The 24,058-nt window shown below is 42.4% G+C and overlaps 1 protein-coding gene across 1 annotated transcript in view; it reads right to left on the reverse strand.

The window, feature by feature from the left end:
• Positions 1 to 24,058, reverse strand: part of ZSWIM8 (zinc finger SWIM-type containing 8) — a 111,824-nt gene that overhangs the window by 51,045 nt on the left and 36,721 nt on the right. The window contains 9 exon segments of the mRNA XM_044298870.1: positions 763 to 894; positions 7,213 to 8,254; positions 8,340 to 8,515; positions 14,861 to 15,062; positions 15,761 to 15,881; positions 20,091 to 20,172; positions 20,251 to 20,358; positions 21,607 to 21,779; positions 23,269 to 23,363. Of these exon segments, the coding sequence (XP_044154805.1) occupies positions 763 to 894; positions 7,213 to 8,254; positions 8,340 to 8,515; positions 14,861 to 15,062; positions 15,761 to 15,881; positions 20,091 to 20,172; positions 20,251 to 20,358; positions 21,607 to 21,779; positions 23,269 to 23,363 (2,131 nt within the window).

Genomic DNA, 24,058 nt, shown 5'->3' on the forward strand with positions numbered 1-24,058 from the left:
CTTGGAACGTTAGGACATGTCATCACTAGCACATGGCATTACATTCTTCCCTGGTCTTCATTTCTTCTGCAGAGCAGGGAAAAACATAGCTCCATTGAGGGGAACAGATTTGTGTTGCAGTTCCCGAGACAGCAGTAGTCAAGAGTTTATCTGGACAAAGAAATTCTGTGAAGCAAAGTCTCCTTCATGCTAAGGATAGGTAGTGGTTTCCAAGTCATGAGAAAACAATGACATATGGTAGTGATACACCATCACATCCTTTGGTAGTACACTGAAAACAAAACAGAGAGCAGCGCACATAGGTAGGACCGTGAAGAAGATCTCAATAAGAGGTGCTCACCTTATGGGGTTGCGCTAGGAGCACAAGGCCCAGAGTTGCATGAAGTTAGTGGTGCAGATGCAGCCAGGCTTAATCCCTCAGGCACCACGTGCAGGCTGAAGAACTGGAATAAGAGGTGATACGGGGTGAGCTGCAGAGCAACCAGGTATCTTTATTGAAGTATGTTCCTTTTTCAGGTGGTGATGCATTTTGGGGCTGAATGGTCTGAATCAGCCCGAAATGCTTCACCACCTGAAAAAGAAACCTACTTCAATAAAGATACCTTTCAAAAAGAAATATCTAATCTGGAACCTTTTATGATTGCACTGCGGATCATCCCGTATCACCTCTTATTCCAATCCTTTGGTAGTAAAAAAAAAAAAAAAAAGAAAACACTTCTATAAGCAATTTGATATCAGACCTCACCTGTCAATGCTTCTCACCTTGGTTGGGGGCTGCTCAACCTTGAGGTCAGGAGGATTAGCCAATAGATCATGTGCTAGTTCCACTGTAAGACAGCATGCTTCACTGCTGTATCCATGAGCATACAGAGCCTCGGCACAAGCAAACAATACCTGCAATAAAGGTTGACATTATCAAATGATTTCTAACCTACTTCAAGCTAATTATTGGTTAATTTTTAAGAAAACCAGTTTCCTCCAAGCAGAACAGAAATATGCTGAATTCTTGAATTCTAAATTTTTTCTTTTTAAAATATAGTGGAAGTAACCCAACCCAAGAATTTGGGAGGAAAAGGCTGAGCTGCGCCACCTGAGTCAGGCACTCCAGCTGTGTCTCATAAATGCAAATGGAGTGCCTGAGGGTGCTGACCCCTTGTCTAGAGTGTTGTTCACCAAGAATATACAGAACTCCAAACAAAAGGATGAACTAGAACACATTAAAATGGCTGGAAAGTGACACATCATAAGTCATGAGAGGGCCCCTCGAGGAACCTAAATGCCACTCTCCTTTTGTTGGTTTGTGACATCACAACAGAAACCTCAAACTCTTAGTAGGTGTCGTTAAAAGATATTGACAGTATCCCCCATAACAGTGACCTCTACAGCACCCCGCCCCTTTAACAGTGAACTCCACAGACCCCCACCCCTTAACACTGACCTCCCCCACAGTGCCCCGCCACTTTAAAATGGGACCTCCACAGCAGCGCATCCCCTTAATTTTGACCTTCACAGCAGCACGCCCCTTTAACAGTGAGTTTCACAGAACCCCATTCCCTTGACCGTGACATCCTCAGGGGCCCGCCCCCTTAACAATGACCCACACAATACCTCGCTGCCTTAACAGTGACCTCTACAGCAGTTGCCCCTTTAATAGTGGCCCCTGCCCCCTTATCGGTGACCTCCACAGTGCCCACCCCTTTAACAGTGACCTCCACAGTGCCCGCCCCTTTAATGCTAGCGCTACACGACGACATTTTGTCCCAACAATTCATATAATGATAGTCTATGGTGTAGGACTGCAACATGTGACATGCTGCGACTGCGACAGTTGCAAAAAATCCATCCAGTGCAACACCATAGACTATCAGTAAAAAAAGTGTTGCGGACATTGGTGCGACATCAATGTCGCGTAACAGATGTAGCAGTGTAGCTGTGCCCTATGTGTCGTGCGTCTTATTGTCGCGCGACACTTGTCGTTGTGTGGCCCTAGCCTAAAGCTGACCTACAGCAGTGAAGAAAAATGGCTGGGTTGTTATGGAAACCTGGAGTAAAACTGTGTGTATGTGGAGACTAAGGGCCTGTGAGCTTCTATTGGCTGATAAGGGACATGTGACTGTGTGTATGGCAGTTGGGATATGAAGAGAAAGACTTGCAGGCTTGTATTGGCTAATGCAGGTCATTTTTTGGGAATATCTCAGGAACAGTACGTCCTAGAGACCTGAGACCCCCACAAGATTTCTTTCCAGGTAGCAAGGGATGTGTATGCCAAGTTTCGTTGAAATCGATGGTTGTGTTTTTGATTGATCGCGGAAGATACATATATACGTCTATCTTTATATATAGATTAGGTTCCATATCTAAAGGATGGAGAAATACCGCACCAATGTGCAAATCTCAGCATGCAGTTATGTCTCAGGCAGATATGTAAACGATTAAGGTGTGGTCTGATTAGACACCGGGTCTTGCCACAAGACTGTGTAAGGGCTGTAATACACTGACCGAGGGTCGACCGGATCATCGCTAGCAAGCAAACAGTAAAGGTGCTGCTGATTACCTGATTAATGAGCAAACGCTCATTCATAGGGTAATCACATTTTTATGCAGTCACAAAAATCATTGTTTGCTGGCAGCAGATTGTGCCGTCTAATCATGCTCTGCTGCCGGCAAATAATGATTCAGTATGGGGACGAGTGATGGCATTAGTGATCGCTCCTCCTCATACTTGGAGATTGCTGCATGTAATAGCAGCGCTCTCCTTCAGTGACTAGCAGGCGATTGTCCGGAAGGAACCCTTCCTTCCTAACAATCGTCAGCCTCATCTGCCAGTCTAATACAGCCCTAAAAGGTCTCATAGAAGGCTCTCAGAGGCTACTTAGTGAGAGATTGTTGACTGCTAAACATGCCTGGCTGTTAAGAGGTGTTAGGTGAGGAGGTTACATGAGGGAAAACGCACGCGGCGAACAGGCTCTGGACAACCCAGGCAGTCCATCAGTAGAGAGGATCAGTTGATCTGCTGACAAGCATGAGCAGCTCCTACAGTTTCATTGTCCACCACCCAAAGACAGGTGACACCTTCATTACAACACCCCTGTCTCTGCCCCAATCATTGATCAGTGATACGAGGGACACTAACAGCTGAGCAAAATGTGCAGGATATCCTGCGGCCACATGTGTTGCCTCTTATTACAGGGCTTTTAACTGGCAATTTCCAGCAGGATAAAAGGGATGCAAATGAGTTCAGAACAAGCTCTGCCACCAGATGTAAGGCAGCTATCCTATAAGTCAGTGTTCGACCCTTTAACTAGAGGCCTTGAGGCATGACTTGGATAATAAATATGCCAACATCACATCTGCAGTCAGCTGTTTCGGCTGTCTGTGACTGTCCCACATCTGTGCAGAGCAGAGAGTACTGGCTTAACTGGGTGAGAGGCCTCTCATTCACACGTCAGTGTTTCACGGACGTGTGCTATACGTGTTCTCCATAGACAGCACACGTCCTCATTCATTTTAATGTGTGTATTCAGACATCAGTGTTTTAGCACGGCCCGGTTCATGGATCCATCACATCCATTATAGTCTATGGATCCGTGAATACCACTGATGCAACACGGATTCCATCCATGTTGCATCCGTGTTTCACGGATCATTAAGAAGGAGATGCTTTGAAAATTATTTTCCAGCTGTTCAGTGTCAGTGAAACAACACGGACAGCAAAAAACTGACACAAGGACCCAACATAGATGCATCACTGAAAACCTGCTCACGGATTAGAGCACAGACACGGACGTGTGAATGAGGCTTAAGTCAGGATTTGGGGGTACTGTCTCTCCTTGCGAGGAGAGTGCCTTAATCGGCGTGAGGAGGCTTATAGGCCACTGTTCCTCTGGAATTCTGGCAAGAAAGGGATGCAAATGAGCTCTTAACAAGCTAGACCTCCAATGCCTCCAGATGTAAGATAGCTATAGCCTATAAGCCCCTCACGCTGATTAAGACACTCTCCCCAAGGAGAGACAGTACCTCCCAACAGGATAATGCTCACCCACAGACAGCAAAGGTTTCCTAGGAATGTCTCCTCTAGATTGGCCTGCCCAGTCACCAGATGTATTGCCAGTGGAGCATTTATGGGACCAGCTGGGACACCAGCTTCGGCAACCTATGAGTGTGCAGGATCTACAGGCCCAGTTGCAACATCTGTGGGCAAATATTCGGCAGGATACCATAGAGAACCTGTATGCCTCCATCTCCAACTGCCTCTCAATTTGTACCCAGGCCAGAGGCGGCCCAACAGGGTACTAGATCCGCCTTTCAATTGTACAGTTTTCCCCAATAAACGTAACCTTTCACTCTAATATTGTAATCACTTACATATATCATCATTACACTCACACAGAAAGTTTCATCCAATTCTAACGACTCCTTCTTGGTGCATTCTTTTTTTTTGTCAATGGGTGTAGATTAAAGGCTATGGACACCATTGAGGGTATTTTTTTTTTTTTTTTTTGCATTCTACTGTTTTTGGGCTGGAAATCTTTTTTTCAATTGGTCTTAATTAAAACATTATAACAGGATCTGCAGACTACTCCTTCCCCAGTTGTCAGTGAATCTGTCAGAGCTGATTTGCCGGAAATAAAAGTGTAAAAGATATGTAGGAGCGTTGGTGCAGTGATTCAATTAAGTGTCACACAATGCTAAAAAAAAATCATAAGAATGACAATTATAGATAAATGGTAATAAATGTAGAAGGTGACTTACTTCACCAGGGAGGGGATGCAAGATAAGCTCAAGACACTTGTACCCACTCCTCCATCACGAGATCGCCTTGAAAGTATGGTAAACTCCAATATCCCAATGATGTAGCCAGGAACTTCAATGGCGAGATATTTTAAATCAACTCGACGTGTTTCGGGGACAATAGCAATTACCCTTCTTCAGGAGCATTAGAGCATACACATAGCATAAAAAGACACATATAAGTAGAGATAAAAATATATTGTCTAACCAATGGAAATTTATAAATGCCCAAAAAATTCAGGAATCCGGAATTGATGGGGACGTCACTTCCGGTTGCGGACCACATATACAGAGAGGGCATTGCAAAAAACACAAAATACAACCCTTTTTATATATACTGTATAATAATAAATGTAATCAGTTAATCCTATTGGCCGCTTAATTATTGAGAGAGAGTGCTCTTGTTCCACTGAGCTGACTGGAAGCAGGCTGCAGGAGCATTCCAATTCTCTACCATTTCCCGGCAACCTCACATGCGTTCCATGTTGGAACGCATGTTCCCACAGCCTGCTTCCAGTGATCTCAGTGGAACCAGAGCCCTCTCTCTCGATAAATATGATTAACTGATTACATTTGTTATTATATATATGAAAAGGGCTATATTTTGTGCTTTTTGCAATACCCTCTCTGTATATGTGGTCCACAACCGGAAGTGACGTCCTTCACTTCCGGTTTCCTGATTCCCAGGCATTTATGAATTTCTATTGGTTAGACAATACATTTTTATCTCTATATATGTCTTTTTATGCTATGTGTATGCTCTTATGCTCCTAAAGAAGAGGTCTTGCCATTGTCCCCGAAACGCATCAAGTTGATTAAAAATAAAGAACTTACTAACTCTCCACTGGTGACAACCCTAATTTTTACTCCTTTTTTTCAATGTGACAGCTCGATCTGTAGCCCTTTCCTAACAGACATAATAGTCTTTAAGAATTTAGGTTAAATGAGTGTGTATAAGCTGTCAGGAGTTCAGAGATAAGGGCCACAGATTAAGTCATCAGAGCAGCACTCTGACAGAGTCAGGCGGCACCAGCATAGGAGGAGTGAAGCTTCCACAGAAATGTTATGTAGCACCCAAGGGGTCTTATACCATCTAGCTTATATGTTGAAATATACACATCTGGAGGTACCTAGGGAATTCTTGTAGATTGTACAGATTTTCTCCCCAGAGAGGGAGATATTTAATTATTGCTCTCATGACTCGATGTAAGTGGGGGAGGTTTCTCCTCTCAATTTTATAAGATCTCTTTTACACTACTTAAAAAGGGTTTTCCAGGATTTCATTTTACTGATGACCAATCCTAAGGATAGGTCATCAGTATCTAATCAGTGGGATCCAACAACAGAGACCCCCGACGATCAGCTTTTTTGAGAAGACAGTGGTGCTCCTGTGACGTCATCAGTAGGGATGAGCGAATCGACTTCGGATGAAACATCCGAAGTCAGTTTGCATAAAACTTCGTTCCAATACTGTACGGAGCAGGAGCTCCGTATAGTATTAGAATGTATTGGCTACAATGAGCCGAAGTTATTACTTCGCGTAATAACCTAATAAATCAATTTGTACTGTAAAAAAACATTTCCCACTTGGAACCGAACTTCAGTTCGGGAAATGTTTTTTTACAGTACAAATTCATTTATGAAGTTATTGCACAAAGTCTCACGAGACTTTGCAAAGTAATAACTTCGGCTCATCGGAGCCAATGCATTCTAATACTGTAGGGAGCTCCTGCTCCATACAGCATTGGAACAAAGTTTTATGCAAATAGACTTTGGATGTTTCACCCAAAGTCGATTCGCTCATCCCTAGTCATCAGTATAAAAATCTCAGAAAACCCCTTTAATATATAAATGCTTGGTGTCAAAAGGTACCTTTAATATTAGTAGTAGTAGTAATACTTGCAGTAATGTAGTAGTACTACTACTATTATATTACGCATTAGTAGTACCTTCTTACAAGAACTTTCCTGTCTAATATAAACTGCGTAGTAAACACCACAAATCATCATGAAATTACTGATGAGTCTACATACAGGTAAAACTCGAAAAATTAGAATATCGTGCAAAGTTCATATATTTCAGTAATGCAACTTAAAATGTGAAACTAACATATAAGATAGACATGCAAAGAGAGATATTTCAAGCCTTTATTTGTTATAATTTGGATGATTATGGCCTACAGTTTATGAAACCCCAAAGTCACAATCTCAGGCCCCCTTGGCTCAGGGGGTATGGACTAATTAGCTGACTAGAGAGTGACACTTTGAGTCTAGAATATTGAACCTTTTCACAAAATTCTAATTTTAAGCAGCATTAATAGAATTTCTTTTAAGTTTCATTACTGAAATAAATAGACTTTTGCACGACATTCTAATTTTTCGAGTTTCACCTGTAAATATGCAACGTTTAACATTTTATTACCTCCATTCTGTTTTCCTGGTCCAGAGGCTTTATTCCTGCAAATATATCCTGTTCTTCTGTTCCTTCCTCTGCTTTCTCATCTTCATTTTTAGCTGTCTCTTGTGGGTTTAAGTAGTAGGCTTGATAGTCATCTTCATCCTCACCCTTTTCACGGCTCTTACCTTCTTCTGGTGCTTTGCTGTGTCCTTGACCCCCACCCACTGCGCCATCTTCTGCCACTGCCTCCACCTTCAGGCTTCCTTTCTCCTCATCATCTGCAACAATCGAATCCCCTTCTCCACTGCCATTAGCAGCAGATGTTTCCATGCCTGCATCAGGTTTAGGCACTGCTGCACTTACAATGACAGTAGACTCTAAGCCTTCTGAATAGTAAACACCACCCTCATCCTCAAAGTTGTCCCTGTAACGTCTACTTAGAGGAGATTCAATGAAGCTGAAAGTATTACTGGCTTCAGCACCAAGTGCCAAGCTACTATCATCAAGACTCATTTCGGCCATGTCTGGTTCTAGAGAACTATCTTCACTACTCATTCGACGCTTTCCACTGTGCTTGTTGGCCAGACATTTACTTGCTGGTAATTTTGTTTTGTTAACTGTAGATTTATATATAGCTTTCTCTCCACCCTCTGTAGAAAGTCTCCTAAGAACTCTTTGAGGTACTTCAGATGCCACTTTCCTTTTGCCCACAAGCTCCTTGGGGCGTACAGACATTTCCTGGGAAGAAGGACGTGACCGTTCTCCAAAGAGTAGGCAGCTTTCATGCCCTTGTGCACGTCCACCTTCGCATACCGCCTCAGAACACTGCAGTCGGCAGGTTCTCTGTTGAAACGCTTTGACCCAACAAAAAGAGTTCTTCTTGTCACTGCTGCAATAAGTGATTCCTGAAATGGGATATGCCTCTTCCCAATTGAAATAGCATGCCTCTACTGCTGGCTTAAAACCTTGGAAGAGTTTGTCTAGAGACTTTTTATGCTGGCCCCTCTTCACATTCTCAATGACTTTTAGTTGCCACTGACGTAACTGAGAACAGAGGTCCCGTCGTCTGTAATACATTAAACGAGCAAAAATAAAGGCAATAAAAGCAAAGACTTACAGACACATTATGTAGGCACTAACTGTCAACATACCTTTGTGGGCTGATGGTAGGATCTAAAACTGCTAATCTCCATAGGACAACCATTTCATCACACATACTAGCACAGGCATGAGCAGCAACTTCTGACTGTCCATTGCTGCGACCTGTATGTCCACTAGCGCTGCTATGGGATGCTGATGTTCGCACATTGTACCACCAACCTGTTATCTGTAGATATAAGCCAGAGCTGTCTTAGCTGACAGAAATGCAAATCACAACCCACTATTCCATCCCAGACTTCTCTTCCCCATGTTTGATGTGATCATAAATTACTATGCAATAAACTGATTTATCAGCATCCGCAAATTTAAATCTGCAACAATGAGACTGGTCCTATTAGAGGGATTGTCCATAGACATACGTTCTTTTGTTGTTTTCTAAATATAAATTAATAAAACCAACTGATGTACTTTAATTTAAGTTTTCCCAATTTTAGCCCCCCTCCTGTGATCCTTAAAGGGTAGTTTCTGATGTTGTTCCAACAGACAAAAAGCTTTCCCCTTCTCTTTGTGTTTTTGATATGCTTCAGGAGGAGCTGAGCAGAATGATATATAGTTTCATGGGAAAAGATTTAGTATAAATTATAATTTATACATGCAATTCATTGCTATTTTGAAGTTTAATTGCATACTGGAGCCATCTTATTACTGACTGACATCTATCTCTGGATAAACACTATAGAGAATGCTATCAATCACTGTTAACATGGCCACAAGTGAGCTCAGAAAGAGCAGAGTGTTAAATGTATAAATTGCAAGTTTTGCAGAATTTTTTCCTACCCCCCAAAAAATACTAAAATTATATATATTAATCTGCTCAGCTCCCCCTGCTCTATAACACACTGTCGGCAGATTACACTGCTCTTCGTTGCAACAGGTTTTCTTTAAAGTATAACTGTCATTTTTTTTTTTGGGGAGTATTGGATTGTGGTGATTAATATCTCCTTGGTGGCCCTATTTCAACTTTTCACTGTGTACTCAATTACCCCTTAATTCCACAGTTTTGTTCCCTGTACTGCCTGCTTTTACCTGTGCTTAAAATAAGGTTGCTAGGCATGGTCCGTCTATCTGTTGAAGGACGGAGGACTCTGCGTGCAAGGTCAGATTACTGACAGCCAGGGACTGTAAGTAAATGATTAAAGCCAGGTCCTCCCCTGCAGCTGATAACAGTGCCTCGGCTGTGTGCACTTCTCCCTGTCCCTGCGCTTGGCAGACGCTCCCTCACTCAGCAGAGCAGGAGAATGCAGAGTTGGAGCAGCGCAGACCAGGGAAGGGAGATCTGCCGTCTGCTCAGTGTATAAATGAAAGCAACATGTGGTAAGAGGACCCCTTTGTGCTGCAGGAGATTAACCCTTTAGGGGGGAGGGCTCTGGTTACTGACACTTTTGGGGGGCTATTGTTACTGGCTAGTGAGGGCAGGTGGGATTAGCCTCAGGATAAGGGCAGTGGCGGCCATCTTAACTGAATAGTGAAATTGCAGTTTTATGCAGACTGGTTGCGAAGGGCTGAATCTTATTAAATATGGGGTAAGTCAGTCTAATAGTAACTGATTCTGGAATATCATGTTATTAGTAACTACATATATGAAAATTAGAATTAGGGTCTAAATGTGACAGTTATCCTTTAAAGTCACAAGTCCCGGCCAGAACGTTGGTCTAATGATTTGAACTTAGGGTACTTTCACACTTGCGGCAGAGGATTCCAGCAGGCAGTTCCGTCGCCGGAACTGCCTGCCGGATCCATCAAAATGTATGCAAACTTATGGCATTTGTCATAGGGATCAGGATCGGTCTGACAAATACATTGAAATGCCGGATCCGTCTCTCCAGAAAAACAGATCCGGCATTTATTTTTTTCACATTTTTTGCGGTCTGAGCATGCGCAGACCGCAATGCCAGATCTGTTTTGCCGGAACACTCGGGGCCGGATCCAGCATTAATGCATTTCAATGGGGAAAAATGCTGGATCCGGCATTCCGGCAAGTGTTCCGGAATTTTGGACGGAGATAAAACCGCAGCATTATCTCCGTCCTGAAAAGGCAAAAAGACTTAACTGAAGAAATCCTGATGCATCCTGAACGGATAGCTCTCCATTCAGAATGCATTAGGACAAAACCGATCAGTTATTTTCCGGTACTGAGCCCCTAGGACGGAACTCAATGAAGGAAAAGAATAACGCTAGTGTGAAAGTACCCTTACAGCATCGTACATCTTTGGCTTTCTGAAACAGGCCTAAGTTTAATTTTACTTGCAGAACAGCAAAAAGTTAAAACCACCTTACAGAGCTTAGATGATTAAAATTAGAGATAAGTGAATTTCATATTTAGAATTTTGTTCATGCTTCGTTTGGTGGTAAAAGCAGAATTGCGTTATCGATTCTGTTACCACGGACCATAACGCAATTCTATGACTGCATGCATAACGGAATGCCTTTAGATGCATTCCATCATAATAGAAGACTATGGGCTGCAAAACGAATCCGTCCCGTTTCCGTTATGCAGGGGAGTCCTCTCCTACATAACAGATACAGGACGGATCCGTTATGCAGCCCATAGACCTATTATGACGGAATGGACCACGGAATGCCTCTAAAGCAGGCATGCTCAACCTGCTGCCCTCCAGCTGTTGTAAAACTACAACTCCCACAATGCCCTGCTGTAGGCTGTTCGGGCATGCTGGGAGTTGTAGTTTTGCAACAGCTAGAGGGCCGCAGGTTAAGCATGCCTGCTCTAAAGGCCTTCCGCTATGCATTCCGTCATAGAATTACGTTATGGTCCGTGGTAATGGAATCCATAACGCAATTCTGCTTTTACCACCAAACAAAGCGTGAACGAATTTCATAACATTAAATTCGCTCATCTCTAGTTAGAACCATACACTATGTCCATGAATAGCTGCTTAGAACCAAACCGCTCAATGACTACTATTTGCAGCTTGAATAAACCCACCAAGTACAGTAAACACAGGATAGTTGCTAGACACTGCCTTTATTTGTGTTCTTCCATTAAAGTTCCCCAAGAACATTAAGGGTTAAGTTAAAAAAAAAAATTAAGAGTTTCCAAGGCAATAAAAAGTTGGCTTAGAGGTTAGGTCGTTTTGGCACAGTGAAACAACTTTTCTGAGCTGAATAGAAAGAATCGCTTATAGTGTGCAAGGCAGCTGCCCCCAAGACAAAAATGAGACATACAAGCTTATTTTTACCTTTGGGTACAACTTACTATAGAACGGCATTATAATACCTTGATGAAATGGGAGAAAATATTTGCTACAGAAAACCCTGACTTCTATGTTGCACACTCGTATGATCTATACCAGTGTATTACTGTAGTGCAGCGGCCAATCGCAGCGCTCAGCTCATAGCCTGAGAGTTTTTTTTTCTCTCAGGCTATGAGCTGAGCGCTGCGATTGGCCAGCGCTACAGCCTGGGAGAAGGAGACGCCGGCAGGCTCCACCCAGTTGAGCCGAACATATGAAGATACCAGAGCCTATACCGGGAAAACGGAGCGGCGCCCAAGTATAACAGTAAGTGCAGGGAGATCCCTGGGCGCCGCTCTCCATGTCTGTATAGTTAGTTTAGATTTTTTATTGTAATGAAAGGTCCTCTTTAACAGCTGGACGACCCCTTTAATGCAAAATGGAGGTGAAATTAAAAAATGTTCTTTTTTGCAGATTTTCAATTTGATCCATTTACAGTAGTTAATAAAACAGCAGCTGTAAATAGAGAAATAAAACATTTTCTACCTGAAATGCTGCACATGTGGCCCTTTTTTTGTCAGCATAATCTAAGTTCCATGAAAAGTTTTATTTTGTTGATATAGCTGCATGAGGGCTTGTTTGTTAAAGGACAAGCTGTCGTTTTTATTGGGTTAAACATGGCTTTTTGATTACTTCTTATTCTGCCCCAGCATATTGCATTGTACGCATTTTTTGCTGGGGATTGCTGTTGTCTGCGGACCGCATGCGGAGGAATTGCGGAATTGCTCCCCCGGTTATAGACACGCCACAGTGTCTGGGTTTTGAGCCTTTTTAACCCGTTTAAGCCAGTCGGTTTTTGTCCTTATGTGTATGGAATGTGCCACTTCATTGTGGTGGTAACATTATTTTGCACCTGGTAGCTTCTATGTCACATGGTCTGTTGTGGGTGCAGCTCACAGCTTTATTTTACCTCACAGTGCATTGGTGATACCACTATGGAGGCATGTGAGTGTCTGGCTGTGAGGTGATTTCTAGCACTGTACAGACCCTGTTCACACACCACAGGCGTTTTAGTGGTAGGACCCCATGCGTGCTGAGACACCGTGGCGTAGTGCATGAGGGGCTTCGATATGTTACTGACTGGAAGATATTGGCAAAGTTCTCAGCTTTTAACATCGGACTAAGGAATTAGCTAGTATTGTCAGTTGCGTATCATTTTGGTGCATTTTTTGCAGTGATTTGTACTTTTTATTCCAATTTGTTTTAAGGAGGGCAGCCAAATAAAAGCAATTCTTTCAGATTGTATTATTACTTTATTAATTCACTGTGCAGGGTAAATAACATGATAACTTTATTCTGTGGTGTGATGATTAATGACTTTCACACCATTAAATAATTAGTTTTGTCGCGAAATTCTAAGATCCATAATTTATTTTTTGTTTGGAGTGGTATGATTGCTTTTTCTTTTTTTGCAGGACAAGCTATAGTTTCCATAGGTGACCTTTTTGGTATACCGTACATATGACATTTTGATCACTTTTTATTTCATTTTTGTTGACAGCCTAATGCTCTCCCCCAGCAGATGATATCAGAAGGGTCTGACCACGGCTCTGTCCCCATTGAATACACCTACACGTTCAGCCAATCCGAACACGTGTATGGCCGAGCGATCTTCTGGAATGTGTTTGGCTGCCTTTAGAACTGTTGTGCCTCTCCATTGTAAGCTGTTATAGATGATAGATGAAATCGCTCCAGTTCTCTGAAGTCTCGCGAGAACTGGAGCGTCTTCTCCCTGGCTAAGAGCGGAGCGCGCTGATTGGATGCGCTCCGTGCCAGGGAGAAGATGGAAGGCACGCCCGCGAGAACTTTTAAAGCCAGCCCATTTGAGGCTGGCTCATTAGCATAAACGGCGGGAATTATTCCGGGGGGCATAGCGGACAAACGGGGGCACAGAATGAAAAAAGAATTAACGTTCAAGAAATCATGGGGGCATGTAAGTAACGCTATAGTCTTAGTTTAATTTTTTTTTTTAGGTGAAAGGTCCTCTTTAATTATAAATAATTTCGTTTTTTTTGTTCTAACAAGCATAACATTTTTCTTTTGCCATCAAAGCAGCTGTATGAGGGCTTTTTTTTTGTGGGATGAGCTGTAGTTTCTACTAGAACCATATCAGGGTACATAAGATTTTTTTATACCTTTTTGACAAGGTGATATTTTTACAGCGTTCATCACGTGGGTCAAGTAACATAAGAATTTTATAGAACAGGTTGTTACAGACACAGTGATACCAATTATGTTTACTATATTTTTTCATCTTTGTTCCAATAATGGATAAGGGGAAAAAGTCAATTTCTTTTACTTGACATCTTTATTTTTTATTTTTAACTTTTTTATATTTTTTTTTTTTTTTACTTTTTTTACTAGGGGACTTAAAGCGGACCATTCATCTGTTTTACTTATAGGAGCTAAATACCTCTCTGGCTGTGACGGTCTGTGATGTGATTGGATCACGGGCACAGCCAGGGAGAAGGAGACGCCCATTGAGAAACCCTTGCGTCTCCTCCTCCCAGTACCAATGCTCAGAAATGCCAAACTGAGCGCGATAACTTCAGGCAGGCGCGGCGGGGCATAGGGGCGATGTTTAAAAAAAATAAAAAAAATGGGTGGCAGCATCAAGTACAGGTATTTAGCTCCTATAAGTAAAACAGATGAAAGGTCCTCTTTAAACTTATAATTATCTGATCATTTCTGAACTACATAACAATACTTCTGTACTGTAATGTATTTTACCTTCAGTATTACACTGGTACTGTATTTCGCCTCTGGCAGGGTCTAATTGGCCTCTGTACATAGCAACCTTGGAAGCCAATGTTAAGTCTCTGGTTGCCATGGACCCCATGCCAGTGATGCAGGGGGCCTGAGGGGGTACACAGGAAGACCCCACCCTCTGTAAACCACTGGTTAGTAAATAACTAATCTGTGTCATCTCCGATCGTTTCTATTACAGCTGACTCCCGCTGCTAAATGGTGGCAGCTCGGCTCCCGAGCCGAGGTCATCACTATGCCGTAAATATACGGCATGATGCATGAACATGTTTACAGCCACCCTGTACATTTATGGCATGGTGCAGGAAAGGGTTAACAGCAGAGTTCTATACAGCATTATGGTGACCACGTATAAGTACATGATCAAATGTATACTATGGTCAGATGTTCAGGGTATTACAAAACAATCTCTACACCAAATCCACTATGACTAAAACAGGGTCTAAGGGTTGAAGTGCCAATATCTCTGAAAGCAGCTAAGTCATAACATATACCTGCTCATACGTCAGACACTGTTCAGTGAGGATCTCCAGTAAGGGGGCTGCATTCGTGTCCCGTCTCTTGAACATCTCACGAACAATGGACAGAAGATTCCAAATACCCTCTGGTTCCCTTCCTCTTAAAGGGCGCAGGAGACAAGCCCATTCTGCTGCAGCAGGTGGCTCAGTAGATGATAGATACATGGAATTGACATCACTGTTTAGACAAAGAGAAGACTTAGGTTACAGGACACATTTATCATTCAGTTAATACTTCACATCAAAGGCGTTCGGAAAAAAACCATACCTGAAGTGGGAAATGGCATAAAATAAAAGAACCATCACTCACTTGATTACTTTGATACAATGAAGACATGCTTGTCCACCCACCTGCCCAATGGCCTCAGCAGTGTACAACATGAGACTGTCAAGACCACCGACTGGCTGCGGCATATGGGTAGAGTTGTGGAAAAGTAACCAATAACCAGCAGGGAGCTCTGGGTGCTGGAAATGTGAAGGATTAATCAGGTTATGGTTCTTTTGCTACTTTATGCAATTTCCTCCTTTAGCCAATGTTTTTTTTTCCTGATCTAAAAATAGGGGTTTTCCCAATAACAACACTTATATGCTTTACCCAGGACAGGGGATAATTGTCTGATCGCTGGGGGTCTGTCTGCTGGGATCCCTAGTCATCACAAAAATCGAGGTCTCGAAGTCCACTACAAGAATGAAGTGGTGCTGCACATGCGTGACCACCTCTTTTCACTTCTATGAGTCAGTGGAGTAAAGCGTTTAGCACTTTCTCCAGGGTTTCGTTAGTGTGAAAGCCTCTTTAACAGCTAATCCAACCCTAAATGCACATAGCATTTAGTAACGTATGAGAGGCTTCAAATAACCATGGCTCAATTTACTTACCTGAAAACAACAGGAGAAGGGCCACAAAACTTATGGAGCGTCTTCTTTATGTTATCACTCAAAGTGGATTCATCCAGGTACCAAGTGCTCTGGTCAGAGGCAGAGGGTCCAGCTGTGGGATCTGGAGCAAAAAGCCTACAATAAGCTTATCAAGCTTACAAGTAGATGAGACAGTCCATCTTCTGATATTCTCAAACATAGATGAAATGGTTGTTTAACACACATACCCTATTTCTATGGTCTAATGACAATTTCCACCATATCTTCAAAAATTTCCTTATGTCATATATAGACTCTAACTTTCAAGAATAAAGTGTTTGATAAAACATTTATGTCTGGATGGTTCTATGCAGTTAGCAGGTCACGTAGACAGCAGAAATAGCTTTTAAATGAGATGGCAGTGAACATTTTGCTCAATGACTGACAAGTGCCATTTTTAAGCCATGACGATACCTAGACTAAAACAACTGATGGACAACTGGTACAAAAACAGTATAAATAGCTAAATATCATGTGAAGTTTGTGGCAGGATTGCCTGCTGAGAGCACATACATACTGCATACTGTGCAGAATACTGCCCGATATTCCCCTAATCATCGGCCACCCATACACTGATAATTAAGATCTCTTCACACTAATGTCATGGTTTCTGTTTTACAGCATCCGTGTTGAATATGACAGATCTCCACTCTGCAAGAAACTTGAATGGATCCCATTCACATAAAGCTGGTAAATCCGTTTTCAGAGTTTTCTTTTACTGAATAGTACAGTGCAGCATGCCACCATTTTGGACATTATTGAGCTACAGAAACCTGAAGAGACTGATGGCTATCTCAATATGGAAACATATGGTTGTGAGATGTATTCACCCAAAAAAAAAAAAAAAAAAAAAAAAAAAAAAAAGTATTATGGACAGCTGTACGGGGCAGCTCTGTTTTCTGTCTTGGTTAATTATGTAACTCTGGAGGCAGGGAGCCACCACAAGGGGGAGCTAACTGTATAGCAAGCTTTATAAACATTTATGCAGTAAACTACTCCTAGTGGTGTATGTAGAAATGAGTCATGACAATGTAACAGCAAGGGCAGCAGTTTAATTGCCAGACCCCCTTGCATCCTCCAATCAAAAGGTCACAATAACACCTGTACAAGCAATTTTACTCTTTCCAAAATGTCTCATGAATAGTTCTCGCATGAGGCTTTGTTTGGTCCGAAGCACTGCATCAGGGAAGGTTATGTCGTTTGTTCAGTCCCTGCCACCCACACCATAAAAATTGTTTTCTTGGATTTTCTTACTGGTGACCTATCATCAGGATAGGTCATAAATATCTGATCGGTTGGGTTCAACACCCTTTGAGAAGGCACCCCTTTAATCCTGGCGCGGGCAGAAGCAACTGAACAGAGTACACAGGCTGTGCTAATACAAAGTTCTGGATCACCACGGGAGTCTGGCACTGACTAAAGCTGGGCTCCCGCTGTAACCGTCAGCATCGGAGAACTCCGATGCCGGCCACTTAACTCCCTAGATGCCATTGTCAATAGTAACCACGGAATGTAGGCAGTTAGAGGGACAGGGCTCCCTCTGTGACCATCAGCAGTGGCAACCGGTGGCCTATCAAAGGCTCTCAGGGCTGACATGACTACAGGTGAAACTGGAAAAATTAGAATATCGTGCAAAAGTCCATTTATTTGAGTAATGCAAATTAAAAGGAATTGCATTAATGCAGCTTAAAATTAGAATTTTGTGAAAAGGTTCAATATTCTAGACTCAAAGTGTCACACTCTAGTCAGCTAATTATTCCATACCCCCTGAGCTAAGGGGACCTCCAAATTGTGACTTTGGGGTTTCATAAGCTGTAAGCCATAATCATCCAAATTATAACAAATAAAGGCTTGAAATATCTCACTTTGCATGTAATGAGTCTATCTCATATATTAGTTTCACATTTTAAGTTGCATTACTGAAATATATGAACTTTGCATGATATTAGAATTTTTCGAGTTTCACCTGTTATATGTCTATTTTGTGAGCCAAAACCAGGCGTGTAGGCTACACAGACATAAGTATAAAGGAAAGATCTGCTCCTGTCCTGTGTTTAGAGCCGCACCTGGTTTTCGCTCACAATCACTGATGGAAATCACAGAACAAACACTGACGTGTAAATGAGGCATTAAACTGTGCAACATACACAGCCAATTTTTTCCGTAAAAAGTTGCTTCATTTTAGAAAAACGGTATAAAGCACACATATATTAGATCACATCACGTTTACCACAACTCGTATAATAAAGAGTTATTTAAACTGCTCATAAACAAAGTAAAAAAAAAAAAGTTTAAAAAAAAATATGCAATTGTTCTTTTTCTATTCACCCCCGCACCCACAAATAATAAATGTTAATCTATCAGTCCTATATACCCCAAGAAATTGCACCAATAAAAACTACTTCTCGCCCCGCAAAAAAACAAGCCCTCATACGACTACATCAGCGCAAAATATTTATGACTTCTAGCTCCTGGAATGCAGCGGCTTAACAAAATGTACTATTATTGTGCAAATGTAGTAAAAACACATAAAACTATGCATATTTGTTATCACTATAATCAGATTAACCAATAGAATAAAGGTAATACACTAGTTATGCCCAACAATGAACATTATCAATTTAAAGTGCAAAAAACTGTTGCGGAACTGCTTTTTTCCCTATTGCCACGCCAGAAAAGGTAATGAGCTATATGTACAACCAAAATGTTGTAACTAAAAATATAAATCATTCTGCAAAAAACAATTCCTTATACGGTTACATCTACATATCAAATAAATAAATAAATAAAAGCTATGGCAAAAAAAAAAAAAAGCCACCCGGCGTCTTATTCCATACTACTTCCTGCCTAAAAAAATACTCCTCAAAACTCTTCTGGAACTCTTCTTCTGTAGTGCGACCTCTGCTACCACAGGCCCAACAGCAGTCACCTGCCCTGTGTATATGAGAAGTATGCCATTGTTTAAAGGGCATCTGTCACCAGATATATAGCAGTAAAGCAGGCTGACTAGACATGTGCTCTTGTCAGCTGAATCTTTCTGTGTTGGTTCCATAATTCTATGTGCCCACATTGCAGAGAAAATGTAAGTCATTATAAACAAATGAGCCCCTAGGTGCAACGAGGGCGGTGCCCTCAGAGGCTGCACTCACTCTGCTTCTGCCGCCAAGTCCTTAATTCTGAAGTCTCACATCTGCACTGTTCAAGTCAGCATCTGAAGCAGGCGTAGTGCGGTACAGAGGCTCGCCGGCGGATCACTAGTATTGCACTTCCGCTGGCAGATCTCAGTCCACCCGGAAGACAAAAGGAGAAGGCATCGCTAAGAAGAGAAGACTTGTCTGCCAGTTCTGGATCCTCCCTGTTAAGTATTCCTCTCCAAGACTGCATTTCCAAAGTGAACGGCGCAGGAGCAAGATTTTAAGAGAATTCAGGGCCAGGCATGATGATGTTTTCACAGCCTGACCCTGTCAATCAAGGTGGCAAGGGGCTGGCAGAAGCAGAGTGAGAGGAGCCTCTGGGTGCATTGGCACTGCCCTTGTTGTACCTAGGGGCTCATTTGTATATAATTGATCAATTTCGGCAATGAGGACACATAGGAAGATGAGACCAACACAGATATTTTCAGCTGCTGAGTGCATATGCTTCAGGTCAAACGTTTTTATTGCGACATTTCTGGTGACAGATGCCTTTTAAATGCCCTTCAGCAAATAGCATTTATCATGTAGAGAAAGTTATAACAAGGCACTTACTAATGTATTGTGATTATCCATATGGCTTCCTTTGCTGGCGGGATTCATTTTTCCATCCATTCCATTGCAATCCATCAGTGGTGGTCGTGCTTGCACACTATAGAAAAAAGCACCAGCCTATGTGAGCTCTCACGGTCCCGGCCACCAGAGAGGTTGGCACTTTTTCCTGTAGTGTGCAAGTACGGCCACCGCTGATGGATTGCAGGGTGGTCGTAACCATGGAAATGAGCAGTGTATAATGTGATAGAAAAATGAATCCTGCCAGCTAAGGAGGTAATATGGACAATCACAATACATTAGTAAGCAGCTGGTATTAATGTTCTCTACATGATGAATGCCACTTGCTGAAGTGACACTAGCGGTTTAAGGTGACAACATACTGACTCAAGTGTACTGCATTTTATGGGGAACATCAGAAATTCTGATGCCAACTAAAATGGATGAATAAACTAGTTTGGTGGTTATCTGGCAGAAGCTTACTACTGTTCTGGTTTGGTGTTACTTTGGATACTACAATATAATGCACTCTTGAATATCAGGACTACCTGGGGCTCCACACACTGTGTTTATGGCAGTTGACTGTGAAGACAGTAATTCATCCAGAAGACGCTGAGCAGTGGGCAGTATCTGGATAAAGAGAGATAGAGTTAGCTTCCTACCAGTAGATCTATCGACCACCTGTCACACAGTAAGCAAAATCCCCACCTGCTGTGGCAGCTCGCTGATGAGGTACTGCGCAAACTTCTGCAGCTGATCCCTCTGAAGCCTGGACAGGGACTCAGAAACTGGAGCTCGCAGACAGACTGCTGATGCCTATGGGAAATAAATGTAATTGTATGCAGGATTAGGATGCTGTAGAACATGAACTAGAATACAGATCAATGCTATCACACCAAACCGATATGATATGGGCATTACCTACATGTTGTGTAGTGTAAATGGTGCTGCACATAAGCACTCTAAGGGTACATGCAGACGTTCAGGATTCATGCGCGGAGAATCCGCACTGAAATCCGCAGGTGTTCGCAGGCAAACCTGTGCAGTCAATCCGCATCAATCGGTGCGCATTTGTGTGCAGATTTGGTGCGCATTTTCTGCATGCGGATTTTACTAAGTGAAGAAAATCCGGTCAGGAAAAAGTTGGTCAAAATCCCCACGGAAAAAATCAGCATCGTGAGCATTGAGAATTTCAAATTCTCATAGAATACAATGTACATGACCTACGTTGCGGATTTTCCGCACGCAAATCTGCGCAGAAAATTTGCACGCAATCCTGATCGTGTGCGTTTAGCCTTACACTACGATGCTGCTTGTATGGTTTTGGTGGTGTGCTGTTCTTAGCATGTTTTTTTGTATGCCAAAAAGATTAAAAATGTTGTCTGTCACGGCACAGAAGATTTTCCTCTTGGCTGCTCCATTGATAGTAATGGGGATGAGTAGCCATATATTTAGTAATACTCCACCTATCCATCAACCATCCATCAACCATCCATCTGTCCACCTAGCATGCCCGGACAGCCTGCAGCTATCAGCCTGCAGCAGGGCATGGTGGGAGTTGTAGTTTTACAACAGCTGGATGCCACAGGTTGAGCATCCCTGTCCTAAGGGAATAACCAAAGAACATTGAGAAGAACCTAAGATATTACACAGGTAACTCTCAGATGTGATTAGAGAAGCTCTGCCTAGCACAGGGGGGTCAGCAACCTTCGGCACTCCAGCTGCTGTGAAACTACAACTCCTAGCATGCACACTTGTTTGGCTGTTCTTGTATCTCCCATAGAAGTGAATGGAGTGTGCTGGGAGTTGTAGTTTCAGAACAGCTGGAGTGCCGGAGGTTGCTGGTCCCTGGCCTAGCAGATTTACAGGAATAAAATTAATCACGTCACTCTGAGTAATGAGGTTTCAAAATGCAGCTAGGTGTTTACTGCAATGGGTGCTTCACGCATTTTCTCCGTTTTTCATGGTATTGTGCTAATGTTAATAAGGGACAAACATCACATTAAATTATACAGATCAAGGAACAAACATAATGATGATTCCTCCATTAACCAAGTCACTAACGTTGTGTATCCTAAAGAGACAGAGGGCCACAACATGCGAGCACCACTTTGCTCCTGCTCCACAGGTACAGCTGCACGACGTGATCCGGCAACGGTCAAACATCACAGCCACATTGTAGGCGCCTTTAGGAGAAAGCATTTGCGGGGGGACCACAGTGGCACTCAAGTGGAAACCTGGAAAGATAAAATATTAACACTGTACAATAAGCCATCACAAAGGCTCTTTTACTCTAAACATTTACGTTTATGGGCAAACCCCTTTTACCACTTGACGACATCCCTCGTACGTTTGGCAGACGTCAAATCTTTAAAGATGGCGTCCGCTTTACAGCAGAGCGACTGATTCACACAGCAGACTCCATGGCCTAATGCAGACATTTAACCTCTCAGATGCCAATGTGACCATGGCACCTGAGAGTGGAAAACCTGGGGGTGTTTTCACACCCCTTTCCTCATAATAAAAATAAAGAATATTGTTTGGCAAAGCCCCCTCTTGGGCAGACCTACAAAGGGAAGCATGCTTACCTGCTTCCTGACGCTGTCTGCCAACTCCTTCGCTCCTTGGCTGCTCCACTGCACTCCCTGTATGTAAACTTCCCACTTGACGCAGCAGAAGCCAATCTCAGGCTGCAGTGGTGCCTGCTCCATTTGCATCACATGACCATTTGTCATGACGTATATAGAGCGCAGCGGCCAGCAATTGGCTTCAGTGGCGTCAAGTAGGACCTTTACATCCACACAGCCCAGCAGAGCAGCTGAGGATATCTCTGACCTGCTGTTAGCAGAGCAGAAAGGCAGCTCAGGCAAGATGGCATAGGAGAAGAATAGCTCACCTACCCCCTATCTGCACACCTCTGAACCTAGCCTAGAAAACTAACCCACAGAAGTCAATGAATATTGCCTGACCATTGTGTCTATGGTCCATGTGGTTGCTGTAAAGCATATCTCTAAATATTGATAGCTGATCAGGCAGGATCTCTATATTCATGTACAGAAATAGGCAAAAAATATAAATAAAATCGACAACCAGAAAATAAAAACAGCAAATAAAAGGAATTTGTTTAGTCTGGTTATAATAAGTAAACATATTTAGGTAATGCATTGCCTTTAATTTATCCCATAATTGTTCTCTTCAGACTTCTTCTTCCTATGTGACGGTTGAAAAACCTCTCTTGGAACCGCTGTGAGCAGTAGCTCAGGCAAGACGTATGCCCCTGATCATACGCAGAAAATAAAAGATGACTTGGTTTTAATTAGTTCATTTAAAACAGGTAAACTGGGAGATACATTCCCTCCTTCAGTTAATAGTAAGTTCCCAATGATTGACCTCTATGTAGTAAAAGGGCAGGAGAGCCATCTGTGCAGTTGGCAAGGGTGGACATGAACAGCCTGGCAATATGTATTGCAGTGTACATCACAAAGAAGGGTGGGAAGCACCAAAGCTCAAACATCCCACCGTGTGTACACTAAGCCCTCTTATAAAACCATTTTGCAGTTTGACCCTTTTTTTCTGGAAAGTCCCAGGAGTTAATTAAGCATTCGTCATAGTATATTTTCTTCTGACAAGAAAATAGGACCAATGATGTATTACATATATTTTTTTTAAAAATTGCAGATAAAAATGGAATACGACTGCAATGTTTGACTTCTCCAAAGTTCTTACCTATCTGTAGAGGGTCCTTCACGGCTCTCATACGAAACAGCTGTTCTCCTCTCTGGAACTCATCGGCACTGCCATTTGCCAAGCATGAATACAACCTGTTGAAGGAGAAGATTGTGTTTTCATAACTGTCCACCCAATAATGTAATCCTCTCTGATACACTGAATTCTAGCAGGATAGTTTTACTGTATTGTTCTTGTCGGGAAGACTTGAAAGCATTATATTAAAGAAACTATATCATCAGATCAAGTTTGGTACAGACGTAGGGAATGCAGGTAGCTTGCAGAGTTACCAATGAGGCTATGGAAGATATTGAGAAACCTCGCAAAAAGATTGCCTCTTTAAGAAGCCCACCCTCTTATCCAGACCAGATGTCCTCTTATAGCTGCTCAGTTCCACCATATACAGTGGTCCCTCAAGATACAATATTAATTGGTTCCAGGAGGACCATTGTATGTTGAAATCATTGTAAGTTGAGTAATCGGTTCCAAAGCCCCAAAATGTCATCCAAGATAAGAGAAAATGAAGATTTAAGAAAAATAAGCAGATAACTAAAACAGATAAAACAAGTCCTTACATATAACAGTCAGGAACAGCTGCTAACCAGCAACTACCAGTTATTTTACCAGAGAAGTGGCCTTGATTGGTTGGATCTGGGTCTGAGACACTGTATGTTGAGTCTAGTTTCTACTTACGATGGGCCAGAAAAGACCATTCTATGTTGAAAATATTGTATTCTGAGGACATTGTATCTTGACGGATCACTGTATTATGCATACTGGCCTTTTTCTT

The sequence above is a fragment of the Bufo gargarizans genome, chromosome 6 (assembly GCF_014858855.1).
Source record: "Bufo gargarizans isolate SCDJY-AF-19 chromosome 6, ASM1485885v1, whole genome shotgun sequence".
NCBI lineage: Eukaryota > Metazoa > Chordata > Amphibia > Anura > Bufonidae > Bufo > Bufo gargarizans.